At 44.4% G+C, this 26,457-nt stretch overlaps 1 protein-coding gene across 1 annotated transcript; it reads left to right on the plus strand.

Moving 5' to 3' along the window:
• The first annotated feature begins 2,289 nt into the window (after positions 1–2,289).
• On the plus strand, positions 2,290–26,170 carry LOC126237231 (glutathione S-transferase 1-1-like). Its single transcript, XM_049947123.1, has 5 exons — positions 2,290–2,377; positions 19,781–19,984; positions 20,218–20,359; positions 25,003–25,167; positions 25,866–26,170. The coding sequence occupies exons 2-5, from the start codon at positions 19,782–19,784 to the stop codon at positions 26,010–26,012; spliced, it is 657 nt and encodes a 218-aa protein (XP_049803080.1). The 5' UTR covers positions 2,290–2,377; position 19,781; the 3' UTR covers positions 26,013–26,170.
• The last annotated feature ends 287 nt before the right edge of the window (positions 26,171–26,457 follow it).

The raw sequence follows: 26,457 nt of genomic DNA on the forward strand, positions 1-26,457 counted from the left end.
GATCACTAAGCAGACTTGGATGTTGCACTAAGAGGCAGCATCAATTGATGATGAAATGTGATCAATATATTCCAGGACGGAGGATGAAGAATTACTACGCAAGTACTAGATATTATTATTATTATTCATGCCTGCATACGTTGATAGTGCTTTTTTGCATCATTAGGCCATACACAAACACACACAATATATTTACCACTTCTTCCTTGCACGAATTTGGAACTGTCTGATGGTGGACTTGGGCAAACAATATTGCAGGTAATTTGAAGAAAAGATCACCATACCCCGACGTCACAAATGAGACTGATCAGCAAGCAGAGCTGAATACGGTGACAAGATACAACATTTGACGAGATGGAATCCATGTCTTTTAATAATATGGACACTGACAATATTCTAAGTAAATACTAGAAAGTAGTATTTTGCTATTTTGTCGAAAACTGGCATTCTTGTGGCTGTATACAAAATATAAGCTGACTCTTACATCGAAGATAACAGCAACCAGCCACTTTTACAGTGCTGTTTATTTATTTAAACAGCGCCGTTTTCGGTTTCGAACATTACAGGTTCACCTTCAGACGGCTAGTTCACATTAAGATTCATCTTACATTAGCTTTCACTTCTTGTTTTCTCAGATGATGAAATTTCCTTGAGGTTGTGGTGCCCTATAACCAAAACAAGATGTGAGACAATATCTTTTTAACTGTAATTATGCCTCAAAACTATTCTAAACGATGTTAACAAATCGTTAAAGTGAAGATGTTTTGGTTACTTACGTTGAAAAATCCGCGCCCTTACATTCCAGTGCTGACTGTTTGTGATCATCTAGCAGCAAAGACTGCATGATGCACTTTTTTATGTATATGGGCACACATAATCTAAGGCACCACTCACGCATCGAGAAATTTCACCATATGGCGATATTGCGACCATAACAATGCCAAAGACTTCCACTCTTGGACATGTTTCGGTACATACATATATGTGACAGTAGGAATATATAAATTACTAATGTTCGATTACTTACTATTTGTATTACAAGAGAATTGATTAAAATTAAGATAAACAAATAAATCAGTCAATTTGTCATGAAGTGATACTACAGTAATATTATGTAAATTTTATGGTATACATTACTTTGGTTTCAATGTGTACCATGATATTTACATATCACTGTAGTAACACTTTATGACAAACTGACTGGTTTACTTGTTTATCTTAATTGTAAAACATTACTTCGGTCCAAGTGTATACCATAATGTGAATTTATGTGGTTGTTAATTAGCCAGATAAAACTTAAGACTCTGAAAGCGTTACACCCAATTGATTTAAAAAAGAATTACACATCCTTGTGATATACTTAACAAGACATACACGTGTTACACAGTGAGATTATTTAATAATAAGAAACACACGAATAAAATTGGTGAATGAACAGGCTTCCATACGAAGGATCGAAATGGCGTCGTGCTGCTCCACCTTGCACGCTAGTCCAACCCTTAATTGGAACCAGCTTAATAGAGACAAGGAATCACGCAATACGCTGCTTACTACAACACAGCAAAAAGAAACAGTGACCAGATTGGCTATCACAGCACGCAATAGGTACTGCGGAACTGACGAAGCAAAACGGACAACAAAACCTTTAGCAGTGTTTTGTACAACTGATACTAAAAAGTAGCTGAGACAAAACACGAATTCAGCTGGCAGCATGAGTTTTATTACACGCTTTTTCACTGGAAAAACTTTCTCTCAGTTTGTGGAATAACCCCAAAATATGATAACATATGACATAATAGAGCAAAAGTCAGCAAACTATGAGAGTTGTTTTTTTTTTTTTTTTCATTATGCCTCCATTGTCACCCACTCCAAGAAGATGCGAAGTAGAGGTGCACGTATAATTTATTGCGACTAAACCTCCCTCAAAATCGTGGTCAGATGCTGGTCATCCACCTTGAGACCATTATCAAATGTTGGCAGCCCTTATTAATATCACGTAACATTTCCAGGCAATGAAGGCTCAACGATTGACTCATCGAAGCACGCCTCGCAACCGGAATCAAAGCTTCAGTCTTCCCGTAACCTCCCCTACTTATGCCCTTTCATTCTGAGTCGGCTGAATCGCCTACGCGCCCGCCGTATCTCGGCTGCCTGTGGGGTCGCAAAGTCATAAGTCCCGCGGGCGATGCCGCCACGTGGTTGGTCAGCGTGCCCCCCCCCCCCCTCCCCCGCCGCGGTCCACGGCTGCTGGCCATCGCCGCGTCATCGCATTCTCCTGATACTGTTCTATATTTAAGAGCGGCAGCAGGCACGTTAGTTCTACAGTTGGATCGGCGGTGATATCCTCGCAGTGCACTGTGGTAGCAGAATTCATCACGTAAGTGTTCACTTCTGTTGCTGTTAGTGAAATCTGTCGCGTTTCTACGTCACCGTCTGACGCAGAATGAAAACTTACTGAACGTTTGCGAGGAAGTGTGCGCGTGTCCCAAGTCATTGCTGAACGACGGGGTGTATTGGTATCAAATGGTTCAAATGGCTCTGAGAATTATGGGACTCAACTTCTGAGGTCATCAGTCCCCTAGAACTTAGAACTACTCAAACCTAGCTAACCTAAGGACATCACACACATCCATGCCCGAGGAAGGATTCGAACCTGCGACCGTAGCAGTCTCGCAGTTCCAGACAGTAGCGCCTAGAACCACACGGCCACTCCGGCCGGCTGTATTGGTATCATACGTCCTCACAACACTTAGATTCGTCCCGGTGTACCTCGTACATAAAAGAGCGGCGAATGGAATACAGCCCATATGTTAGGGATGCTCCAGTCTAAGCCGTGCATGATCTCATATAAAACATTATTAACCTCTTCATTTCCTCCGTCTGAGGAGCTGCGCGGTCAGCGCGGCGGATTGTTAAATGAAGGGATGCCTGGCGGGGTCGGAAATTTTCTGTGTGTAGTATTCTCCTTACGTTCGTATAGTCATAACTGACATTACAGTGTTGAGATGGCTATATGAGCCCGTCCCGAAAGCAAATAAATTTTTAAAAAATAAAATAAAATAAATAAAAACATATTCAGTTCCAGTGCTTATTTATCCGCTTAATATTTCTGTTAGTTGTAATTGACGATACAGAGTGCCGAAAGTTGTTGAAGTAGATAATGACACATAGCAGAACGTAAACAAATCATTAGCGCTTGTATCTTTGGCGTTATATGGGCTCTGTACGCAGATACACATACGGGAAGCGAAGAGTTTAACGTCAACCCAAACGTCTTCGCATATGATGCTGTTGAACTGCTATCCGATAAAAAGCTGCATAAATATTCATAAACATCTTCATCGGATTTCTAATTTGTACACAGATTGGCAGATCAGAAATTTAAACGATCAGAAATTTAAAATTGTGCTCTTCACAAGGCGCAGAAAAGAAATTTTCCTATGATTATAGTATCAATGAGTCACTGTTGGAATACAGTCTGAAGAGATATGAAATGGAATGGTAACATAGGTTCATTAGTAGAAAATTCTTTACAATAACTCGTGCGACCCCGTCTATTGCTCAAACAGAACTAACGGGAATATTGAAAGTTCAGAGGATGACAGTGCGAATGGTTACACGTTTGACTCCCTGGAGAGTCACAGAAAGCGCGTTTTCACCGGTATCTGTGTTATTGCTGATAATTCCATTACGGGCATTAAGTAGCGGTTCAAGGAATAATTACCTGTCTGGCGTTTCGTCTTCCCATGCTGCCGACATCATCCGCGGCTTTGACGATTCAGATAGGTGTTACAGTCTCAAACAAGCTCAGCAGCCCGAACTGTCTGTATGTATCCACGCAACGGTCGGTTAGTGCCGTCATCAGACTGCTGTCTAGATGGCGGCATCGCGCCGACGTATGCTATGGGGCTTGTTGATGGGAGCTGGGAAGTGGGAGTGGTGGGGGGCGGGGGGGGTGGGAGGGGGGGCGAGCTGGCACTCTGGCTTTTCAATCCATCTGCTTTCCTATGAAAATTGTTTTATGCTTTTTTGTATTTCTATGGCCTCTCTGTACATCCTAACGTAGTAATTACATATTAGATCTTGCTAAAACCATAGTGTCGGAGAAGGGTTGGTTGGTTGTTTTGGGGAAGTAGACCAGACAGCGAGATCATCGGTCTCATCGGATTAGGGAAGGAGGGGGAAGGAAGTAGGCCGTGCCCTTTGAAAAGAACCATCCCGGCATTTGCCTGGAGCGATTTAGGGAAATCACGGAAAACCTAAATTAGGATGGCCGGACGCGGGGTTGAACCGTCGTCCTCCCGAATGCGAGTCCAGTGTCTATCCACTGCGCCGCCTCGCTCGGTTCGGAGAAGGGATTTTGTGCTTTCCCAGTCCTAGAGCGTGATCTATTACTACTGATTATTCCGTCTTATTCAGACGACAATTGCTCCTGTAATCCGTAACGCGGGTGTTAATGCTTCTTTTCGTAGTTCTAATCTATACTTGGTCGCAAGTGCGAAGGGCTTTATGTACATCTGCTGTGGCGAGCGTCGTCCGTAGATTCTTTGCAGTGTTCAAATTTAGCGCACCTTTCTTGTTCGTTTAAAAACTGTATCAATACCATGTTTTCTGAGTGTTTTGCTGATGCGATCTGTGACAGTTTTTACAAATGGAAGGAAAGCTTCCCTTTTACTGTTTTTTTGTATTGGAATTAATACGCCTTTTTAGGATACAAGTCTGGATTTATTTCTTTGTATGAGTAGTCATTTCTTCTGCAGGCCATTCTTAAATCAAGGAGATCTTCCAGGCCTGTAGTTCTTAGTTTATTTCAGCCCGGTACACCAATGTTTTGATCACTCCTCTTTTCTGCTTGCGATGATTGTAATTTCTGTGAAGGTATCCAGTACTGGAAGACAAAACGCCTAGACTGAAGACTATGCCTTGGACCACAGCCTAATGCCTATAATATAAATATCAGCAATAACGCAAATACCTACCAGGAAACCCTGCAGTGTATGATTTTGCAACTTTCTTATAGACAGGTGTGATCTGTGTCCTTTTCGTACAACTAGGCACATCTTTGTTCAAAGGAACAACGGTAAATCATGGTTTAAATGGAAGCTAGGTCAGTTACAAATTCTGTATAGAATTTAACAGGGATCCCGTTATAAAAGATAAAGCCTTCCCACCACCCAGTAAAGGTCGGAACTTTACTATAAAATGCGGCTTTGAAAGGTGTACCTATGGTTTTCCCGTAGCACCCGCGGGACTAAGCTGGCACATTGACGTCGAATAAGATGAATCTTGCAGTAGTGCCATTTAATCAAGAGTTATAAAGAATTCAGCCGTGTGCTGCTACAGCTACAGCATACCAGTTGAATATGTGTGCAAGGGAAATCGTATTCACTTTACATGGCAACAATTGGCAATAAGGCAAATAATCGTATGTTTTTGCAAAATGCTGAAGAATGCAGAGTTGCTTCTTGTAACAGACCAGAAGGTATCCCATCTGCTTCTCTGTTTATATAAAGTAACAACGTCAAGGAGACAAGATATTAGGGCATGTAAACGGAGCGAATAAAGACGAATAACATATTTATAACGTGCAACAGCTGAGTGCTGCTGAGCTCACGTGGGACCAGGTGGTTCAGTACTTGTGACACCATACTCGTATTTTGCAGAAGTTGGGTTTAAATCCCCATCAGATCATGATAGGTAAGTTTCCCTGAAGTCGGTTATCTACGTACAGGTTGTTTCACAATTAATGTTACACATTTATAGAGGTTGTAGAGAGGACTTAGTAGATAACGTTTCACATAGAAACCCATGTCCGAAAATGTCATCCAACGACGCTACAGAGCATCAAAGGTATAAGCGCTGGCGCCTGTAAATGTCGGTTACATACTTGGTGATTCCGTGATGATGCTACAAAATTTCTAGGATGATGGAGAAGGATAAATGTATCAATTTGAGGTAAGGGTCCTGTACCGGAAAAGAATTAGTCGAAAGATATAAGGGAAAACCGTTCTGATATCTCTGACATTGGAATACATGTACTGGTATTGTTGTTGTTGATAAGATTTTAGGATAGGTAACTTTCAGAAGTGGTAGTACAGACCAAAGCAAGAAAAACTGTCCCGTAAACATGGGCTCTAAAATGCATACCTGAGAAGTTAAGAGTACTTGTTCAATAGAGAAGATACACTACTGGCCATTAAAATTGCTACACCACGAAGATGACGTGCTACAGACACGAAATTTAACCGACAGGAAGAAAATGCTGAAATATGCAAATGATTAGCTTTTCAGAGCAATCACACAAGGTTGGCGCCGGTGGCGACACAACGTGTTGACGTGGTGGTGGTGGTTGTTGGGATGTTTAAGGGGGACTAAACAGCTAAGGTCATCAGTCCCCCATTCCAAAAAACAGGCGAGACATAAAGTCGCGGAGCAGATAAAACCCCAAGGGGAAGGAGACTCCCCCCCCCCCCCCCCCCGGCACTAAAAAACACAAATTAGGCAACGAACACTACAGAAAAGAAGAGTACAGACGAACACCAGACAGAAAGAAACAGAAGAAAAGAAGATGGCCGGAGACTGGTTGACTGACCACAAGAACAAAAAAAGGGAAAGAGTCAACCATCTGACTACACACCAAAACAGCAACAAATATGGAGAGACGTGAGGACAAAAGTCACAGACAGGGGAAGGTGCAGGACCGCCCTAAATTGAACCATAAAAAGGACTACCACAGATAAAATTTAAAACGTCATCAGCCGTGGAGGCATTGTCGCTTAAAACCAAAGGCAAAGTGCCCGGGAGATTAAAAGACTGCTGGAGGGTGCGCAGTCGGGGACACTCTAACAAGATGTGGGCGACCGTCAGCCGGGACCCACACCGACACAGGGGGGGATCCTCCTGACGCAAAAGATGGCCGTGCGTCAGGTAGGTATGGCCGATGCGGAGCCGACACAGGATTACAGAGTCCCGGCGAGAAGCCCGCAGGGAGGAGCGCCACACATCGGTCGTCTCCTTAACAGCCCGCAGTTTATTCGGGGATGTCAGGCCACGCCACTCAGCAGCCCACATCCCAAGCACCTTACGGCGCAACACCAACTGCTGATCTCGAGCTGGGAGGCCGATCTCCAGCTGGGGCGTCGATCGCCCCTTTGGCCAGCCTGTCGACACGTTCGTTCCCCGGGATGCCAACGTGACCTGGCGTCCAAACAAAGACCACCGAACGACCAGAGCTGGTAATGGTGGAAACAGACTCCCGAATAGAGGACACCAGAGGAGAACAGGGACAGCAGCGGTCGATGGCCTGGAGGCTGCTCAGGGAGTCACTGCAGATGACGATGGACATACCTGAGCAGGAACGCATATGCTCAAGAGCGCGCAATATGGCCACCAGCTCTGCAGTAAAAATACTGCAGCATGCCGGCAAGGAGCGCTGTTCAACATGGGCAGCGTGAGCAAAAGCGTAGGCAGTGCGACCATCAACCAGGGAACCATCAGTGTAGACAGTCTCACAGCCCTGAAATGAGGCGAGGAGCGCAAGAAAACGGCGATGGAGGGCCACAGGCGGAACCGAGTCCTTGGGTCCCTGTGCCAAGTCCAGACGGACGGACGGCCGGGGCAAACACCAGGGAGGCGTAGGTGCACGGACCCGGAAGGGAGGCAGAAGAGGGAATGACCCCAGTTCGGACAGCAGGGACTGGACGCAGACAGCTATAGAAAGCCCAGACCTAGGTCGCCGTTCGGGCAGATGGAGGACCACGGCAGGGAAAAGCAGGCGATGATTGGGATGGCCGGGCGAGCAATGCACGTGGACAGCATAGTCGGCGAGCAGTCGATGGCGGCGAATCCTCAGCGGGGGAACCCCGGTCTCCACCAGTAGACTATCCACGGGGCTCGTACGGAAAGCTCCAATGGCTAGCCGAACCCCACAGTGGTGTATGGGGTCTAACAACTTCAACACTGAGGGTGATGCAGACCCATAGGCCAGGCTCCCATAATCAAGCCTGGACTGCACAAGGGCTCTGTACAATCGCAACAGCGTGCAGCGATCCGCACCCCAAGATGTGTGGCTGAGGCAGCGGAGGGTGTTGGGGTGCCGCCAGCATTTTTGCTTCAGCTGAGTAATATGAGGAACCCATGTGAGCCGGGCATCAAACACGAGTCCCAAGAAGCGGCAAGTGTCCACCACTTCAAGCAGGTGACCGTCGAGGTAAAGTTCAGGATGAGGGTGGACCGTCCGACGCCTGCAGAAGTGCATAACTCGAGTCTTGGCTGCAGAGAACTGAAACCCGTGAGTCAGAGCCCATGATGCTGCCTTGCGAACGGCTACTTGCAGCCTGCGTTCGGCGACTCCCGTAGTCGTGGAGCTAAATGAGATGCAGAAGTCGTCGGCATACAAAGAAGGAGACACCGACGACCCCACGGCTGCAGCCAGACCATTAATGGCCACTAGAAATAAGGAGACGCTCAACACCGAGCCCTGCAGTACCCCATTTTCCTGTATATAAGATGAACTAGAGGCGGCACCCACTTGCACCTGGAAAGAGCGGCGCAATAAAAAGGTTTGAAGAAAAGCCGGGAGCCGACCACGAAGACCCCACTCATGCAACGTAGCAAGGATGTGATGCCTCCATGTGGTGTCATACGCCTTCCGCAGATCGAAAAATACAGCAACGAGATGCTGACGACGGGCAAAGCCCGTACGGATAGCAGATTCCAGCCGCACCAAGTTGTCCGTGGCAGACCGGCCCCGACGGAAGCCACCCTGGGATGGAGTGAGGAGACCGCGCGACTCAAGGACCCAACACAGACGCCGCCCCACCATACGTTCGAGCAATTTGCACAAAACGTTGGTGAGGGTAATGGGACGATAGCTGTTCACCGCCAGTGGGTCCGCACTGGGCTTCAAGATGGGGACAATAAGACCCTCTCGCCATTGCGACGGGAACACGCCCTCGCTCCAAATGCGGTTAAAGATGGTGAGGATGTGTCTCTGGCAGTCCCTGGAGAGATGCTTCAGCATCTGTGCGTGGATGCAGTCCGGTCCTGGTGCTGTATCAGGGCAATCGGCGAGGGCAGCGAGGAATTCCCTCTCGCTGAAAGGAGCATTGTATTTTTCAGAACGATGTGTGTGGAACGATAATGGCGTCTGCTCGGCTCGCTCCTTGAGAGAGCGAAAGGCGGGGGGATAAGTTGCAGTCGCAGAGCTCTGAGCAAAGTGCGCAGCAAGGTGTTCAGCAATGGCGGCAGCGTCCGTGCAGACAGCGCCGTCCAAGGAGATCCCAGGGACACCCATAGGGGTCTGGTGTCCATAAATCCGCCGTATCCGGGACCACACCAGCGAGGGGGAGACACGGGAGCCCAAGGACGAGACATACCGCTCCCAGCACTCCTGCTTACGCCGTGAAATAAGACGACGGGCGAAGGCACGGAGCCTCTTAAAGGCGATGACGGTCTCGAGAGACGGGTGCCGCCTATGACGCTGGAGGGCCCGCCTACGGTCGCGAATAGCCTCAGCAATCTCCGGCGACCACCAGGGTACAGCCTTCTTCCGAGGGAGTCCAGAAGAGCGGGGGATGGCAGCCTCGGCCGCCGAAATGATTGACGTGGTGAAGACACGGACCACCTCGTCAATGTCACCCTGGGGGGGGGGGGGGGACTCAATGATTGCTGTGGAAGTAAAACCCGGCCAGTCAGCCCTGTGGAGAGCCCAGCGGGGCAGGCGCCCCGAAGAATGACACTGGGGCAGTGACAAATAGATGGGAAAATGGTCACTACCACACAGGTCAGGATGCACTCTGCAGTGGAGAGATGGGACAAGTCCGGGGCTGCAAAGAGAGAGATCGATGGCCGAGAACGAGCCATGGGCCACACTGAAATGTGTGGGAGCACCGGTGTTCAGGAGGCTAAGGTCGAGCTGAGCCAACAAATGCTCCACGGCACGACTGCGGTCATCGGAGACAGGCCCACCCCATAGAGGGTTGTGGGCATTGAAATCGCCCAGCAACAAGAAAGGTGGCGGCAGTTGGGCTATCAGAGCAGCCAGGACATGCTGCGCGACAGCACCATCCGGTGGAAGGTAAATACTGCAGACGGTAACAGCCTGTGGCGTCCACACCCGAACAGCGACAGCCTCTAAAGCTGTTTGTAGAGGTACAAACTCGCTGTGAAGAGAGTTAAGGACATATATGCAGACGCCACCAGACACCCTTTCATAAGCTGCCCGGTTCTTAAAATAACCCCGATAGCCACGGAGGGCGGGGGTTCGCATTGCTGGAAACCAAGTTTCCTGCAGAGCAATGCAAAGGAAAGGATGAAGGCTGATAAGTTGGCGGAGCTCAGCTAGATGGTGGAAGAAACCGCTGCAGTTCCACTGGAGGATGGTATTGGCCATGGATGGGAAATGCGTGAAGGGACTGGGGAGGCAGATTACGCCTCCGGGGCCCCTGCTGCTACTGAGTCACCACCTGTACAACAGCCATCTATTGCGTCCGAGGGACTGGCGAGATCCATGTCCTCAGCGGACGCCAGAATCTCCACCTCATCCTCAGACGCAGAGCTTGTAGGAAGCGATGGAATGGGTGCCACCGCAGTATCGGTAGCCTTGGGGAGTTTCTTCTTCTTCTGCTTCTCGCGCTGCGCCTTGGGTGGTTCAGGCTGGGAGGGCGTCACTGGGTCAGTCTCAGGGACAGACGACGACCGTGTGTCCCGACGACCAGGGACCGGCGGTTGTTTAAGCCACTTGCGGCTGTCGGCTTTGGTACCGGTCGGAACTTGCGAAGGGAGGTCCCCAAGGGACCCCTTCCTTACGAGAGTAGCCAAAGAAGTCTTACGCTTTTCCGGCTGGGAAGGGGGAACTGATGTCCCCGATGGGTGGGGGGGTGTTGCTCCTGAAGTAGATGGAGCAGGAGCAACAGTGGGTTTAGTGCCCCCCACCATCAAGGGGGCAGGTGTGGGACTTCGACTCTGAGAGCTGGCTGGAGCGGATGGAACGGTAGCAGGAGTGACAGTTGCGGCATAAGAAGCTGTCATGCGCACTGGATGAAGCCGATCATATTTCCGCTTCGCCTCAGTGTACGTCAGGCGGTCGAGAGTCTTGATTTCCATGATCTTCCGCTCCTTCTGCAGAATTGGACATTCCGGCGAGCAAGGCGGATGGTGCGCACCACAGTTCACACAGATTGGAGGCGGGGCACAGGGATGATCAGGATGGGATGGTCGACCGCAATCGCGACAGACGAGGTCGGAAGCACAGCGTGAAGACATATGGCCGAACTTCCAACACTTGAAGCACCGCATCGGGGGAGGGATATATGGCCTGACTTCACAACAGTACACCATCACCTTGACCTTCTCAGGTAACGTGTCACCCTCGAAGGCCAAGATGAAGGCACCAGTGGCAACTTGACGATCCCTCGGACCCCGGTGGACGCGCTGGACGAAATGGACACCTCGGCGCTCCAAGTTGGCGCGCAGCTCGTCATCGGACTGTAAAAGGAGATCCCTGTGGAAGAGAATGCCCTGGACCATATTCAGACTTTTATGGGGCGTGATAGTGACGGAGACATCCCCCAGCTTAGTACAAGCGAGCAAGGCCCGCGACTGGGCAGAGGATGCCGTTTTTATCAACACCGATCCGGACCGCATCTTGGACAAGCCCTCCACCTCCCCAAACTTGTCCTCTAAATGCTCTACAAAGAACTGAGGCTTCACGGATATAAAAGATTCCGCATCAGCTCTGGTACAGACAAGATATCTGGGCGAATACGTCTCACTTTCATGCAATGCCTTTCGTTCCTCCCATGGTGTGGCGAGGGAGGGGAACGATTTGGGGTCATAAACGTTACCTTTAAAATGGGCCCTCGAACGCTTAGAGACTGCTGGTGGCTGGCCACCAGCAAGAGAAGATGTGCCACGCTTCATTGCGTGTCATCCACCCTGATGCCACCTACTCCGACCAAGGGCCCTCCCCACCGGCGCCACCCAGCCACAACAAAGGCCACCTGGCAGGATGGCCATTGCCGGGAGTCCAGATGCCCCAGGGAGATGGGCATCTACTCTTGGCATACGTGGGGAGTTAACGGCGCAGGCATCAGTAGAGTGATCCCTGTGTTGTCAGGGGGCTACAACCAAGAGGGTACATGGCGGCCCCACCACAACGGACTGGCTACCGTGCTGGATCTTAGGTGCAAAAATGTCCAGGGTCGTCGTCGCAGTTAAAAACAACACCGTAGAGTGCAGGGTGGTATCGCCCAAGAGATGGAAAACGAGCGGGACACCATTGCAACGATGAAAAAACCGGCTAAAGGTCGCAATGCACGACGGATACAGTGCACCATGTAAGGCGCCCTTCCCCAATTGGCTCGCTCTTCGGAAGAATTTAGAAAGATGGAGGTCAAACCCGAGAGGGGACCATCACATAAGGCCGAAACATTTGAGACTCCTTTTAGTCGCCACTTACGACAGGCAGGAATACCGCGGGCCTATTCTAACCCCCGAACTCGCAGGGGGGTGTTGACGTGAGGAAAGTTTACAACCGATTTCTCATACACAAACAGCAGTTGACCGGTATTGCCTAGTGAAACGTTATTGTGATGTCTCGTGTAAGGAGGAGAAATGCTTACCATTACGTTTCCGACTTTGATAATGGTCGGATTGTAGCCTATCGCGATTGAGGTTTATCGTATCGCGACATTGCTGCTCGCGTTGGTCGAGATCCAATGACTGTTAGCAGAATATGGAATCGGTGGGTTCAGGAGGGTAATACGGAACGCCGTGCTGGATCCCAACGGCTTCGTACCACTAGCAGTCGAGATGACAGGCATCTTATCCGCATGGCTGTAATGGATCGTGCAGCCACGTCTCGATCCCTGAGTCAACAGATGGGGACGTTTGCATGATAACAACCATCTGCACTAACAATTCGACGGCGTTTGCAGCAGCATGGACTATCAGCTCGGAGACCATAGCTGCGGTTACCCTTGACGCTGAATCACAGACAGGAGCGCCTGCGATGGTGTACTCAACAACGAACCTGGGTGCAAGAATGGCAAAACGTCATTTTTCCGGATGAATCCAGGTTCTGTTTACAGCATCATGATGGTCGCATCCGTGTTTGTCGATATCGCGGTGAAGGCACATTGGAAGCGTGTATTCGTCATCGCCATACTGGCGTATCACCAGGCGTGATGGTTTGGGGTGCCATTGGTTACATGTCTCGGTCACCTCTTGTTTGCATTGATGGCACTTTGAACAGTGGACGTTACATTTCAGATGTGTTACGACCCATGGCTCTACCCTTCATTCGATCCCTGCGAAACCCTACATTTCAGCAGGATAATGCACGACCGCATGTTGCAGGTGCTATACGGGCTTTTCTGGATACAGAAAATGTTCGACTGTTGCCTTGGCCAGCACGTTCTCCAGATCTCTCACCAACTGAAAACGTCTGGTCAATGGTGGCCGAGCAACTGGCTCGTCACAATACGCCAGTCACTACTCTTGATGAAATGTGGTATCGTGTTGAAGCTCATGGGCAGCTGTACCTGTACACGCCATCCAAGCTCTGTTTGACTCAACGCCCAGGCGTATGAAGGCCGTTATTACGGCCTGAGGTGGTTGTTCTGGGTACTGATTTCTCAGGATCTATGCACCCAACCTGCGTGAAAATGTAATCACATGTCAGTTCTAGCATAATATATTTGTCCAATGAATACCCGTTTATCATCTGCATTTCTCCTTGGTGTAGCAATTTTAATGGCCAGTAGTGTATGTTTCGCTGCAGCGAGGAGGAAGAAGTGCTCATAGAACCTCAGGTATACATTTTGGAGCCCATTTTACTGGACATTTTTATCTTACTTTGGTCCATACTACCATCCCTGAGAATTACCTACCTTACAATCTTGGCAACAACAGTAACAATATATGTAGTCAATCGTCAGAGGCCGGTTCGATTCCCGGCGGGGTCAGGGATTTTCTCTGCCTCGTGATGACTGAGTGTTGTGTGATGAGCCGGCCGAAGTGGCCGTGCGGTTAAAGGCGCTGCAGTCTGGAACCGCAAGACCGCTACGGTCGCAGGTTCGAATCCCGCCTCGGGCATGGATGTTTGTGATGTCTTTAGGTTAGTTAGGCTTAACTAGTTCTAAGTTCTAGGGGACTAATGACCTCAGCAGTTGAGTCCCATAGTGCTCAGAGACATTTTTGTTGTGTGATGTCCTTAGGTTAGTTAGGTTTAAGTAGTTCTACGTTCTAGGGGACTGATGAGCATAGATGTTAAGTCCCATAGTGCTCAGAGCCATTTGAACCATTTTAACCTATCGTCAGTGGTATCAGAACGGTTTTTGCTTATAACTTTCAACTCGTTCTTGCCGGTACAAGGACCCTTACCTGAAATTGATACATTTATGCTTCTCCGTCATCTTAGAAAGTTTGTACATCATCACGGTATCACCCTGTATACACATATATTCACTGGCTCTTTAGCATCGTTGGCTGAGGCTTCCGGACATAGATTCCTGTGTAAAACTTGATCTACTAAGTCCCCTATACAACCTCTAGAAGTGTGTCACGTGAGTTGTGAAACACCCTGTATATACTTTGCAAGGCCACTACACAGTGCCTGTCGTAGGGTACTTTGTACCAAGATTAGTATTTTTGTGTCCCATTCCATTCGCGTATTGATCGAGGGGAAAATGATTGTTTGTACTCATCTGAGTGGGCCCCAGTATGTCTTATCATCATGATCCTTAAGAGAAATATAGGGTGATTGCAGCAGGTCTGTTACACGATTTACACGGTCTTCCTCCAATGCTGGCTCTTTAAATGTGTCCAACAGACTCTCTTGAGAATGTCATCACCTTTAAATGCATAGACTTCAATGGCCGGAGTCAGTTGGCATAAAAGTTTTCTGGGTATGGTACCACACAGTATGGAGAACAACAGTCACTGCAACCATGGACAAACTGGTCTCATTCAGTATCAATTATTTTCCAATATCACACTCGCCATTCTCCCACAGATTCCCATTTAAGCTCCCTAGGAATCAATTCCTTCTCTCTCTCTTTAATTTCTGTCTGTCTTTTCTCCATCTTATTTTGAACTAACAACTTGTTATGAGTCTAACAGGGCTTGTTTTACTCGTAGTTTGTTCTGGGTCTGTTGTCATGCCCATTTCGTCGTTACTCTTCACATGAGATCCACACTCCACAATTGGTTGTTTGTGATTTGCGTTACAGAGTCGTGACACTTTCTCAAAACCTTTACAACGAATCTAGGTTTTCCATCGATTTTCCTTATTAGTGACTTCACTTGTTTGTCACATTTCATCTCACTGCTTAGTGTTAGCCATACGTATGTAACTGATGTGATAATTATTTGAAAGCTGGGATGGTTCCTTTGAAACAGACACTGAAGCTTCCCTCCCAGTCCTTGCCCTGTCAGAGCTAGCACTCGGTGTCTAATGACTTTGTCATATTCCTCCATTTTTTCCTTTGCTATCTACACAGTAAATATTAACCGTTGACAAATGTAATAAATTAAGTTTAGTGTCCTATTTTGAGTTTTTTTATATTCATACCTGCAAAATTTATAATTATTCCGATGACTCCACAAAATTCGTTTAGGCTGTTGTTGAGTATCCCCAGCACTCCAGTTGTGCCAGTCCAGTAAATAGAAAAGCTCTTAGAAATTGTGCTTATTAACATAGAGTTGTTAAGAAGATACCACAATGTTCGCTTCATTGAGAGATTTTTTTGCACATGAATAATACTTCATTACTGGTCTACTACTTGAATTTCAATAAATTCCCAACAAAATAAATGTTTTAGGTGTAACTTATTTTTTCAAATATCAGTACAAGCCAAATTGCACACTCCCATTTCTTTGTACTGGAATTAATGGCAGCACTTCAGAACACTTTGTTGCAATCTGTTTGTTATATGCATGTACTTTCAGGTCTATTATTCATTATATTTTTGAAAGTATTTTATCAACTGAGTAGGCAGGGACATGGTTTGCAACGAAGTTGCTTTATGGCACTGGAACAGGTAATTTTCTTCCGTCCAGTTGTCAGTGGAAAAGTTTCACTTCATAAAGAGAAGCAGTTGACATAATATACGGAATTTTGTTGATGTTCGGAACATACAAACATGTGCAGTTGTACTGTATTGCTTTGTCTAATTTTCACCCAAACAACATAACAATCAATCTAATACTTTGAGACTAATTTTTAACTCTTTCTGAGGAAAGATTGTTCATTTTCTCCTGTTAATACTAAACTTAATAATTAAGCACAAATTAAGTGATCACTAAATTCTTTGGCAAAAATCTGGATCCATAATTGCAACGAGTCACCTTTATATTGTTTCCTGGTCATCCTAACTTCTGTAATGTCAGTTCAATATATTACACTGAGGTGACGAAAAGTCATGGGATAGCGACATGCGTATATACAGATGGCTGTAGTACCTCGTAGACAAGGTATAAAAGGGCAATGCATTGACGGAGCTGTCATTTGTGCTCAGATGATTGTTGTGAAAAGGTTTCCGACGGAAATCAACATACTTTGAACGCGGAGTGGTAGTTGGAGCTAGATGCATGAGACGTTCCATTTCGGAAATCATCAGGGAATTCAATATTCCTAGATCGACAGTTTCAAGACTGTGTCGAGAATACTACATTTCAGGCATTACCTCTTACCACGGACAACGCTGTGGCCGCTGGCTTTCACTCAACGAACTTGAGCAGCAGCGTTTACATAAATTTGTCAGTGCTAAACAGACAAGCAACATTGCCTGAAGTACCCCCAGAAATTAATTTCGAACGTATGACGAATATGTCCGTTAGGACAGTGCGGCCAAATTTGGCGTCAATGGAGTACGGCAACACACTACCGACGCGACTGCCTTTGCTAACAACACGACATCCCCTGCAGCGCCTCTCCTGGCTAGTGGCCATATCGGTTGGACTCTAGGCGACTGGAAAACAGTGGGCTGGTCATATGAGTCCCGATTTCGGTTGGTAAGAGCTGATGGTACGGTTCGAGTAGTGTGTAGACTCCAAGAAGTCATCCTCCCAATATCAACTAGGCACTGTGCAAGCTGGTGGTGGTTCCATGATGGCGAGGGCTGTGTTTACATGGAATGGACCAGATTCTCTGGTCCAACTGAACCGATCATAGACTGGAAACCGTTAAGTTCGGCTACTTCCAGATCGTTTGCAGCCATTCAACGATAGATTTTTTATGTATGACAATACGCCGTGTCACCAGACCACAACAGTTCGCGATTGGTTTGAAGAACATTCTGGACAGATCGAGAGAATGACGTGGCCATCCAGATCGCCCAACTTTAATACCGTTGAACATTTATGGGATATAATCGAGAGGTCAGTTCGTGCACAAAATCCTGCACCGGCAACGCTTTGGCAATTATTGACAGCTATAGAAGCATCATGTCTCAGTATTTCTGCAGGGGACTTCCGACGACCTGAGTTCATTCCACGCCGAGCTGCTGCACTAGATCAGGTTGTCACCTCACTGTATACCCTTTGATTACACATTGTTTTCTTTCAGAACGATGTAGTCAGTACCATCTTCCTTCCTCTCTAAGGCTTGGACTAGTGGTGCTCTAGAAGCACAGCATTTAACATGACACTTAAAATTGTGTGTCAAATGTTTGTAATTTACCAACTACTGAGGCTTTAGCTATTATGACTGAGCTCACAGAATTTGAGAAGGCAACCTGATATCATGCGAAATATTTTTGAAAGTGAGAAGGCAGAAAATGTGTTGAGTTGGAACTAAATGTTTGGCTAGATGAGTGGAATGTTACATTGCTTAATGGGAAACAATGTAAGTGGCCAAGTGGACATAACTATAATATGGCTTTATATCAGTTAAAAGTTTTTATTGTGTGCAAATGTTTGAGAAGAAGATTACTTAAAATTCTCTACAGCCGATTCACTGCTGACAACCTAGATCGGCCACAAGACGTCGATTCTGGCTTCACTCGCTATGAATAGCTACACTAGATAGCATAAAGTAGCTATCTATTCAGATGGCTCATTACTGTAGTTAGACTTTCCAGCCGTATTCATCACAACACTAACAGTACCAGATATCCATCTAACTTGCATGGATAAACTGCTAAGCCCGTTCATTGTACTACTGACAGTATGCTATCCATAGCAGCAGACAGTAGCTGATACTATAAAGCAGTTACCTAAGTAGTTCATGTTCACAGACAGAAGAAATAATTTGGCTGTCCAGCAGTCTGTGATGCTTGTGACAAGTGCTTACTTCTTTGGTGGCGGATGGTAATTGTTTTACCAGCTGATCTGCAATTTGCGTCTCATGTACTTCTTTCCATACTGTATGAAGTTATTGTCAATGTTCGTGTAGCACAATAAATAATTAAGATGACTTATTCTCTGTATCAATGGTAAATTCAGTTGTAAATGTGGAATACTCAATTGTAGTAACACGTAATGATTTTCTATGACATGAAAGGTTACAAATTAAAAGTACAACACCATTAAAGCATCCTTAATTGAGCTTTGCTATTTTCAATAAAAAGAAATGTAATTTTTCTTTGGCGCTTTGGCCCCACACACTTTAGTTTTTTGATAACCTGTCATTATTAGAATATTATGTTTCATATATCTTTCGTCGTTTGCAGACGCGCAGCGCCGCTCTGCAACACGAAGCTGAAATGCTGTGTTAAAGTGCACCAAAATCTTGACGGTTACGTGAAAGGTTTGGATTGTAGTGCACGTGATGTTAATTTTTTTTCAACTGCGAGTTTAAGCAGTCTAGCATGTAATTTTTTTTCAACTGCGAGTTTAAGCAGTCTAGCATGTTTGTGTTTAACGTATAAGACATGAAATGTAGCAAAGCTAAATGTCGCGCGCATTAAAATCCGACCAACTTCATTGTTCTGTTAATGAGAAGAGACTCTGGGATTTCTGTGAGGTCGCATTGAAATCTTGTTATAGAACTGATTAAAATTCTTCGAAAGCGAGTGACTTCTTATTTTTAAGCCGTGTGGCGTTATGAAAAACTTAAAATTATGTTCTCTTTCGTAATGGCGTCTTTGAAACAAAATCAGCTCAATACATGAAAACTGCAAATTGTTCAGTAATAATTATGAGATGCCTTTCCCTACACTACTGAAAGGAAAACACAAGTTTACGCATTTATAGAATTAATTATTATTATCATGAGAATTCTTTTTCTTACACTATTAGTAATAAACGCATACCGGTACCATTCTCATCACGAATCGTCAATGGTGACCTTCTACAATCAAGAAAAAAACGAAGAGAGTTTTTTCTCTTTCTTCCTCGTTAGAGGACTGTCTATTCATTTTTATCTTTGTTCACAGATTATCCTTGAAATACAAAGTTTTCGTATTTCACAGTTCTTTTTCTATATTATTTTACAGTATTTCGTAGCAATAATTAGAACACATCGTCTTTATGGCTTTTATCAATATTTTCGTTATTACGATTGTTTTTATATCGTCGCACTAGTTTCGTAAATTTTCGTAATAACGTCATGGGGATGGCACACTCAGTAGTCAACATTTCCCTACCACGATTTCTCTCATTTATGGCATTATTGTACTTGATCTTAACAGCCGTATTATTACTAGATCTCCTACTACTACTGACAGTGTTGAGTTTCCACAAGGTAACAAAAGTTTTAGTAGCAGAAAATTACATGCTAATATAATGATTGAAACATTAGGCAAACATTTTAACAATGTCCTATTTCCCATTCCAGTATGCCCTCTATGGACTTGTATTATGTTCCGGGCAGTGCTCCTTGCAGAGCAGTCCAGATGGTTGCAAGAGCTGTGGGTGTTGATCTCAACTTGAAACATGTGAATCTAGTGGCAGGTGAACAGCTTCGACCAGAGTTTCTGAAGATGAATCCAATGCACACAGTTCCTACAATTGATGACAATGGCTTTTACCTTTGGGAGAGGTAATTATCCAGTTTTCTATTTTTTTAAGTTGATCTAAATAGGTCAGAGACGAAATTCTTAATGCTACTGTATGACACATATAGGCTAACTATAAAATAATTGTCTTGTTACAGTTAAGGAGCAATGTATACCTGTAAGAGAGTGATAGTAATCTATTTGAATACAATCCTTAGATCTTTTTGTTTGAACTTTGTATTTTGTGACACCCTTCTTACACCATAATTTTCAACAGCCGTGCCATAATCGGTTACCTGGTGGATAAGTATGCCAAAGATGACTCACTCTATCCTAAGGAAGCCAAGAAGAGAGGATTGGTGAACCAAAGACTGTACTTTGATGTTGGGACACTTTACGCTAGATTTGCTGATTATTATGTAAGTCGTCTCTGATACTTGCACTAACAAGGTACCTTTTTATAAGGCACAATGAAAGTATTGTTAGTATGTGAATAGTACCAAATTCTGCAAGCCATACCACAATTTATAATTGTCGTCTGGTAGAATATAACATTTAGGACAGGGTGTCAAACTTGATGTGTAGCAAAACCTTTTATTTACCAAATGCTACTAATCTACAAATACCAGCCCCCTCCCTCTCAGGGGGCTCACAGCTCTCTTTCTGAATACCTGTGTGACAAGCATTTGGCTCCTAAGTCACTGTGTACTTTTTCTGTTCCATTCCTGTGCTGCAAATTGTACTCTCTGATTGTATTGTTTCTTCAACTTATTCTCTAGAAATGATTCACTCCTAAAAACCTAACTTGCTTATAGGACATTGATTCTGTCTTTGCCCACTATGTTCCATTATTTTACACCAAATATTTGAGTTAATTTATGTTTAGTGTCCATGTGGGGAAGTATGCGCTGTACCCAGAATGTCTGGGTGCACCAGATCTCTGGGCTCTAGCCACCATGCCAAGTAACCAGCGCTGTGTGGTGTCTAATGGAAGAGTCCCCATTTGAAGTAGGCGGCATTATGGCTTATATTTGATGTCGTGAAGTGACCATTGTTATCAGCTATTAACTGCTTGGCCCTGCAGTCTCTTCAAAGTGGCCACACCTCAGCACCGGCTGTTACGACCCTAGGAAGGTTCACTCCAAACAATATGTAGGTAATTACTCCTCTCAGTTCATGGTTTGCATATGAACAAATAGAGGTCCTCTCTCTCTACTACAACAGAGTAGTTTTGTGGAGAATACTGAAAATGTATTTGGTGGACGCTCTTCCCTTAGCAAAGTACAGAATGGTTCCATCTTAATTAAGATGGCAAATCCTACCAGATCTGTATATTACTCTCTTGTAAACAAAAACCTCAACAAGGTGCAGGTACCAATTCTTCCTTGCCATCTAAAGCTGCAGACAGATGAAGAACTATGCAAACACTTGAAGAGGTGAGGAACCAACTTCATATTTCCTGTATGTCAACAATACAGATGCATTCATCCTCATTTTTGAGGGGGATTCTCTTTTCGAACAGAGCAAAATCGTATGTTACTACTGCAGTGTGAAGCCATATTTCCCACCTTGATGTGGTTTTGTAAATACCAGCATTTCAGGCATACAGCTTCCCAGTGTATTTATGATCCAATTTGAGGAGACTGTCGCCAGCCATTTCACAAAACTTAGCGATATATACAACCAACTGTCTGTGTCAACTGCAGGAACAGCCACCATCCTCAGTCCCAAAATGTGCTAATCTGCTCAAGGAAGGTGAGAGACCTTTGTATCTAGTCTCAATGATATCAACTTCTGCCACCATTGTAGCCAGGTTGTCAGCAGTACCTGGTGTATTCACTCCCCTGATTTCGACATGTGGTAGTCATACAAATAAACCCGACTGTTGGTATGACATGCCCTTCCCTTTCATGGTTTCTGTGGAAACATCTTTGGGAACCCTCCCTGCACCTGGCTGGAGTAACAGCATCCTCCTCCAATGACTAATGATAACAGAGTCCTTCTCGGGAATTCTGTAGGCAGATATCTTCAGAGACCTGAAACCAGGCCACGACTTTAGAACCACAGCCTGAGGGTCACTGAGGTGCCATTCTTCTTCCATTCCCACACCCAAAGCAGATAAGCTCTGACAAGAATTTAGACTGTCAAAAATGATGAGTGAGGACAAGAAAAATAAATCTTAGGAGAAACCTACTCCGATGACCCCAGAGGTATAGAATTCCCGCCCTCTTATCCCTCCCCCCCCCCCCCCCGACTCGCACACCCACACACGCTGCCAATCTCGAAGGTGACGTTCCTTGCTCGTCGTTTATGTTATTCTACCCCAAAAATGACAGGCAGCATTTCTGGGGCACGACGTGTCCTCTTGGACCCTTCACACTTGACCAGACCATCTCTAACATATTGATCCAATGGAACTGCAATAGATATTACTGTCATCTGCCAGAACTACAACAACTACAACTAATTTCTTCTTCAACCAATGATCACTCTCCACCTCTTTGAAGTACTGTACTGTTCCTGAGAGAAAATCTGGAAGTGTCTGTACGTTGGTTCTCATAGATGTCATCAGTGAATAGGTTCCTCTCTGTACTGTGCTGGAAACGATAGCAGCGCAAGCGCAACAGACTCCAACAGACATTGTCTGTAACATTTATTCACCTCCAGATGGGGAATTTACTTGCTTTGAAATGACCATCTTAATCCAACAACTCTCCCCCTTTCTCGCTCTTGGGGATTTCATTGTGCTCCACCTCTTGTAGGGAAGTACCACTTCATCAGGTAGAGGCCTTTTGGCCTACCAGCATCTTTCCAGTTTTGATCTGCATATCCTCAATAAGGATACTCTCACCCGCTTCAGTGTCAGCCGTAGCACGTTTTTGAGTATCGACCTTACAATCTCAATCTTGTACATTCGCTACAGTGGTTCTGACAGTGACCACTTTCCAACGATACTGTCACTTCCCTTTAGCTGCTCAGTAAACCAAGTACCACTTTGGGCTCTTGAAAGAGCCCAACATGGTAATTGGTCCACTGGCAATGTATACTTCTGCTGTCGCCTTTGCCTCCTCTCTGTGATATTGCATCGGCAGGGTTGTGGGAGGCGTCTGTGATGCGATCTCCCATGCCACTGAAACTTCTGTTTCCCTTTCTACAGAATTCGTTCCCCCTTTGCCCCACTGCTATTCAGAATTGTTGACAGATCCTGAAATGCCTTAGCGACACCCTTTCACAGACCATCTTCCTCATTTTTAAGCAACTTCATAAAAAGGTTTACTGTTTAATTAAATACAGTAAGGAGTAATGTTGGGCACAATACACTCCCTCGTTGAAAGCATATCCCTCTTTATCCCAGGTGTGGGCCAAGCATTGTAGTCCTCTTGGTCGCAAACGATGAAAAACTGTTCCAGATCTCTTCCTTCATGGTGATATTTTTACCAATGCATCGGTAGTTGCTGAACACCTTGTGACCCATGGTGGGACAGCGTTTTGTCGTCTTCTTAGCCATCTACACTTTGAATAAATGGCAAGCTGAAGATATCTTCTTATCCGTCACCCCTCATGTGCCAAATTAAATAATGAAATTTCACTGAATAGAAGTTGCTTCAGGCTCTTGATTCACCATGCAAATGGCCCCAGACAGCATCTGAATGTTACTGAAATAATCCATCCACTCAGGATCTTCAACTGTATTTGGCTAAATGTTGTTTTCCCATGGCAATGTATCATCATCTCAATCCTTAAACCAAATAAAAACCCAGCATCTGTCTGATAGGCTTTCTCTAAATACCAACACCTCACTGCAGTCTTTTTGACCTACGAAAGGCATATGACACCACTTACCATCATCACATTTTACTTACACCCCATGGCTGGGGCTTTCAAGACACCCAGCTGCCAGTTTTTATCCTACCACTTGTTTTGGGTTACAGTTGCTACAAATTGCCTGGTATCTGTGGACAGATTACACACATATATGTTTCATGTACTGCTAAAATTTCTGATCAACGTATCTGTTAGAGCTTCATTTATACTTTTCATTGATTCTTTTATTTGAAAAAATTCCTTGCAGGATTCCAATCTCGATTAACTCTGTTTTTTTTTCTTTTATTTGTAATGGTACATACTGTGATATTTTCAGCATTAGACTTTTTATTTTAGTTACAATGTGTAAAATTAGTGAGTTTACACTCTACTTTATTCTTATTATTTAGTAATTAGGCTGTAAGTGTTCATGAATTCGCATGTTTTCAGATCTTCAAACCATTTAAATCAAACTGAAACCTCCTGGGAGATTAAAAATATGTGCCAAACGAAGACTGATGCTGGGGAACTTTGTCTTTCATGGGCAACTGAGCTATCCAAGCATGACTCTCAACCCATTCTCACTGCTTTGCTTCATCCAGTACCTCATCTCCTACCTTCAAAACTCCATCAAAGTTCTCCTGAAAAATTTTAAGGACTAGTATTACCAGTAGAAATGGTATTGCACACACATGGCTTAGCTACAGCGACGAGGACGGTTTCCATAATGAATGCCCATGAAAGGGAAAGTTTCTAGGTTCAAGTCCTTTCATCTGCCAGGAAGTTTCATACCAGCACACACTCTGCTATAGAATGAAAATTTACTCTGCACATAAAGCAAGCTGAACTTAATATAAAATTCACTGATATGTATTTGATTCTCATATTTATTCATATTATACTCTCAGGTCTAAAGAATGACTGTATTCATTACTCTGAACTTCTGCATCTAACTGATGTGACCCTCTAGATTCCTTATTTATATTTAGTCTGCTAGACATCTGTACTATCGTTTGAACCATCATACTATTTCTGTATAGATAAGACAGCATCTGCATTTTGTAAATTATAACAATTGCTTGCGCAGCAGGACTCCACAGACCACTATCACACTCATCAGATAGTCATAAAAACTCTAATTTGAAAGCCTCAAAAAATACAGTGAGCTTTCTGAATGTGAAAAATTCCTAGTTAATGATATTTATAGGGTGGGTCATTGATTAATCTCTGCCACTATTAATCTAATACATTGTTCTAGTATCCTGTAATTTTCGCTGGAGGGAGTTATAACCCAGAGAATTTAAAGAAACTGGAAGAAGCATTTGAGTTTCTGAACAAATTCTTAGAAAATAACGATTGGGCTGCTGGTAACTCCATCACTATTGCTGATTTCTCCCTAATGGCATCAGTCAGTACAGCAGAGGTAAGAGCTTGTTTGCAGGAAGTGAAATATTACTTCTGTTTTGGTATTTTTTACGTCACAAACTTGAGTAGCTTTTGAAGAATTCATGCATTTGAGCTATTTTTTATCCCTTGCCTTATGGATATGCGTAGTATTCAACCAGATGAGTATCGATCTTCTCATTTTTGTGTATCGGACTTTTATTGGGACATTCTCTTGAGAACTAATATGTGTACAATGTCCCAATCACAGTGGAACATTAAAGGACAGAAATAAAATTTGAATGAATTCTATTTAAACTGCAGTCATAACTCAAAGAAAGCAAAACAAAACATTGTGACCGCTTTTTATTAATAGGTTCATATAAACATGATGTATGGAAAATATGATGATTAAACATCGTTCCACAGTGTTTGCATGTACTGCAGTTACAATACTATTTTACATGCTAAAAAATGAAAAGACATCCCCTTACATAGATACAGTCTTCAAGGAATGAAATTTTAATTAATTGTAAGATTATGAAAGAAGCAATAACCAGTATAAACATTTTCATTAAATTTCAATTTCTGGACGTTCCCATAGGATTCCAATAATGTTAAGCATAAAATGGACGTTAATTGTATTCTCATATTGACTTAGAATTAGCATTTTAAACTGACTGCTCGATTTATGAACATTTCTGTGTCAATATGCCGAATTATCATTTCTTTTTCCAGATTCTTGGCTTTGATATAAAAAAATACTCTAAAGTTGCATCCTGGTTTGTGCGCGCAAAGAAAGCAATTCCATCTTATGAAGAAATTAACCATGCAGGAGCCTTAGAATTTAAGAAACTGCTCGATGCAGCGATTGCCAAAAAGTAAGACTGAAACTACAGAAGAAATTGGTGAAAGACTGTCAATGCAGATACATTAATTTCATCACATAACATTGCGATTTGAGATCACAAACATTGTATTATACTCCTATTTCTTTATACTGATAATACAAGGAACAATTAAAATATATTTGATGTAACGTATTTAAGAAATTGATGTTCAGTGAAATGTTATTTCATAATCACTAGTCAATAATCCTGGGCCTGGCCACTGAAATTTTTATCACAACTATTGAGTTGATCAACTTGAAGCATACAAGGAATACTTTGATCAGTGAATAGGGTGTTCATTATGAGACTTTCAGCTGAGAATAATGATGTAATGAAGGAAATATGAGAAACATGCTGAGAATGCTAATATGATACAGCTCTCCATGCTAGTCACATCTGTGAAAAGATCTTCATTTCTGTGTAACTAGTCATACATGCAG

Source organism: Schistocerca nitens, chromosome 2 (genome assembly GCF_023898315.1).
Source record: "Schistocerca nitens isolate TAMUIC-IGC-003100 chromosome 2, iqSchNite1.1, whole genome shotgun sequence".
In the NCBI taxonomy this organism is placed as follows: domain Eukaryota; kingdom Metazoa; phylum Arthropoda; class Insecta; order Orthoptera; family Acrididae; genus Schistocerca; species Schistocerca nitens.

What these genes read in the sequence shown, in the direction of transcription:
- LOC126237231 (XM_049947123.1), top strand. Translation starts at nt 19,782, where the DNA reads ATGCCCTCTATGGACTTGTATTATGTTCCGGGCAGTGCTCCTTGCAGA. An exon ending in GGCTTTTACCTTTGGGAGAG is followed by an intron (nt 19,985 to 20,217) that starts GTAATTATCCAG and finishes AATTTTCAACAG; the next exon opens with CCGTGCCATAATCGGTTACC. An exon ending in CATCAGTCAGTACAGCAGAG is followed by an intron (nt 25,168 to 25,865) that starts GTAAGAGCTTGT and finishes TTCTTTTTCCAG; the next exon opens with ATTCTTGGCTTTGATATAAA.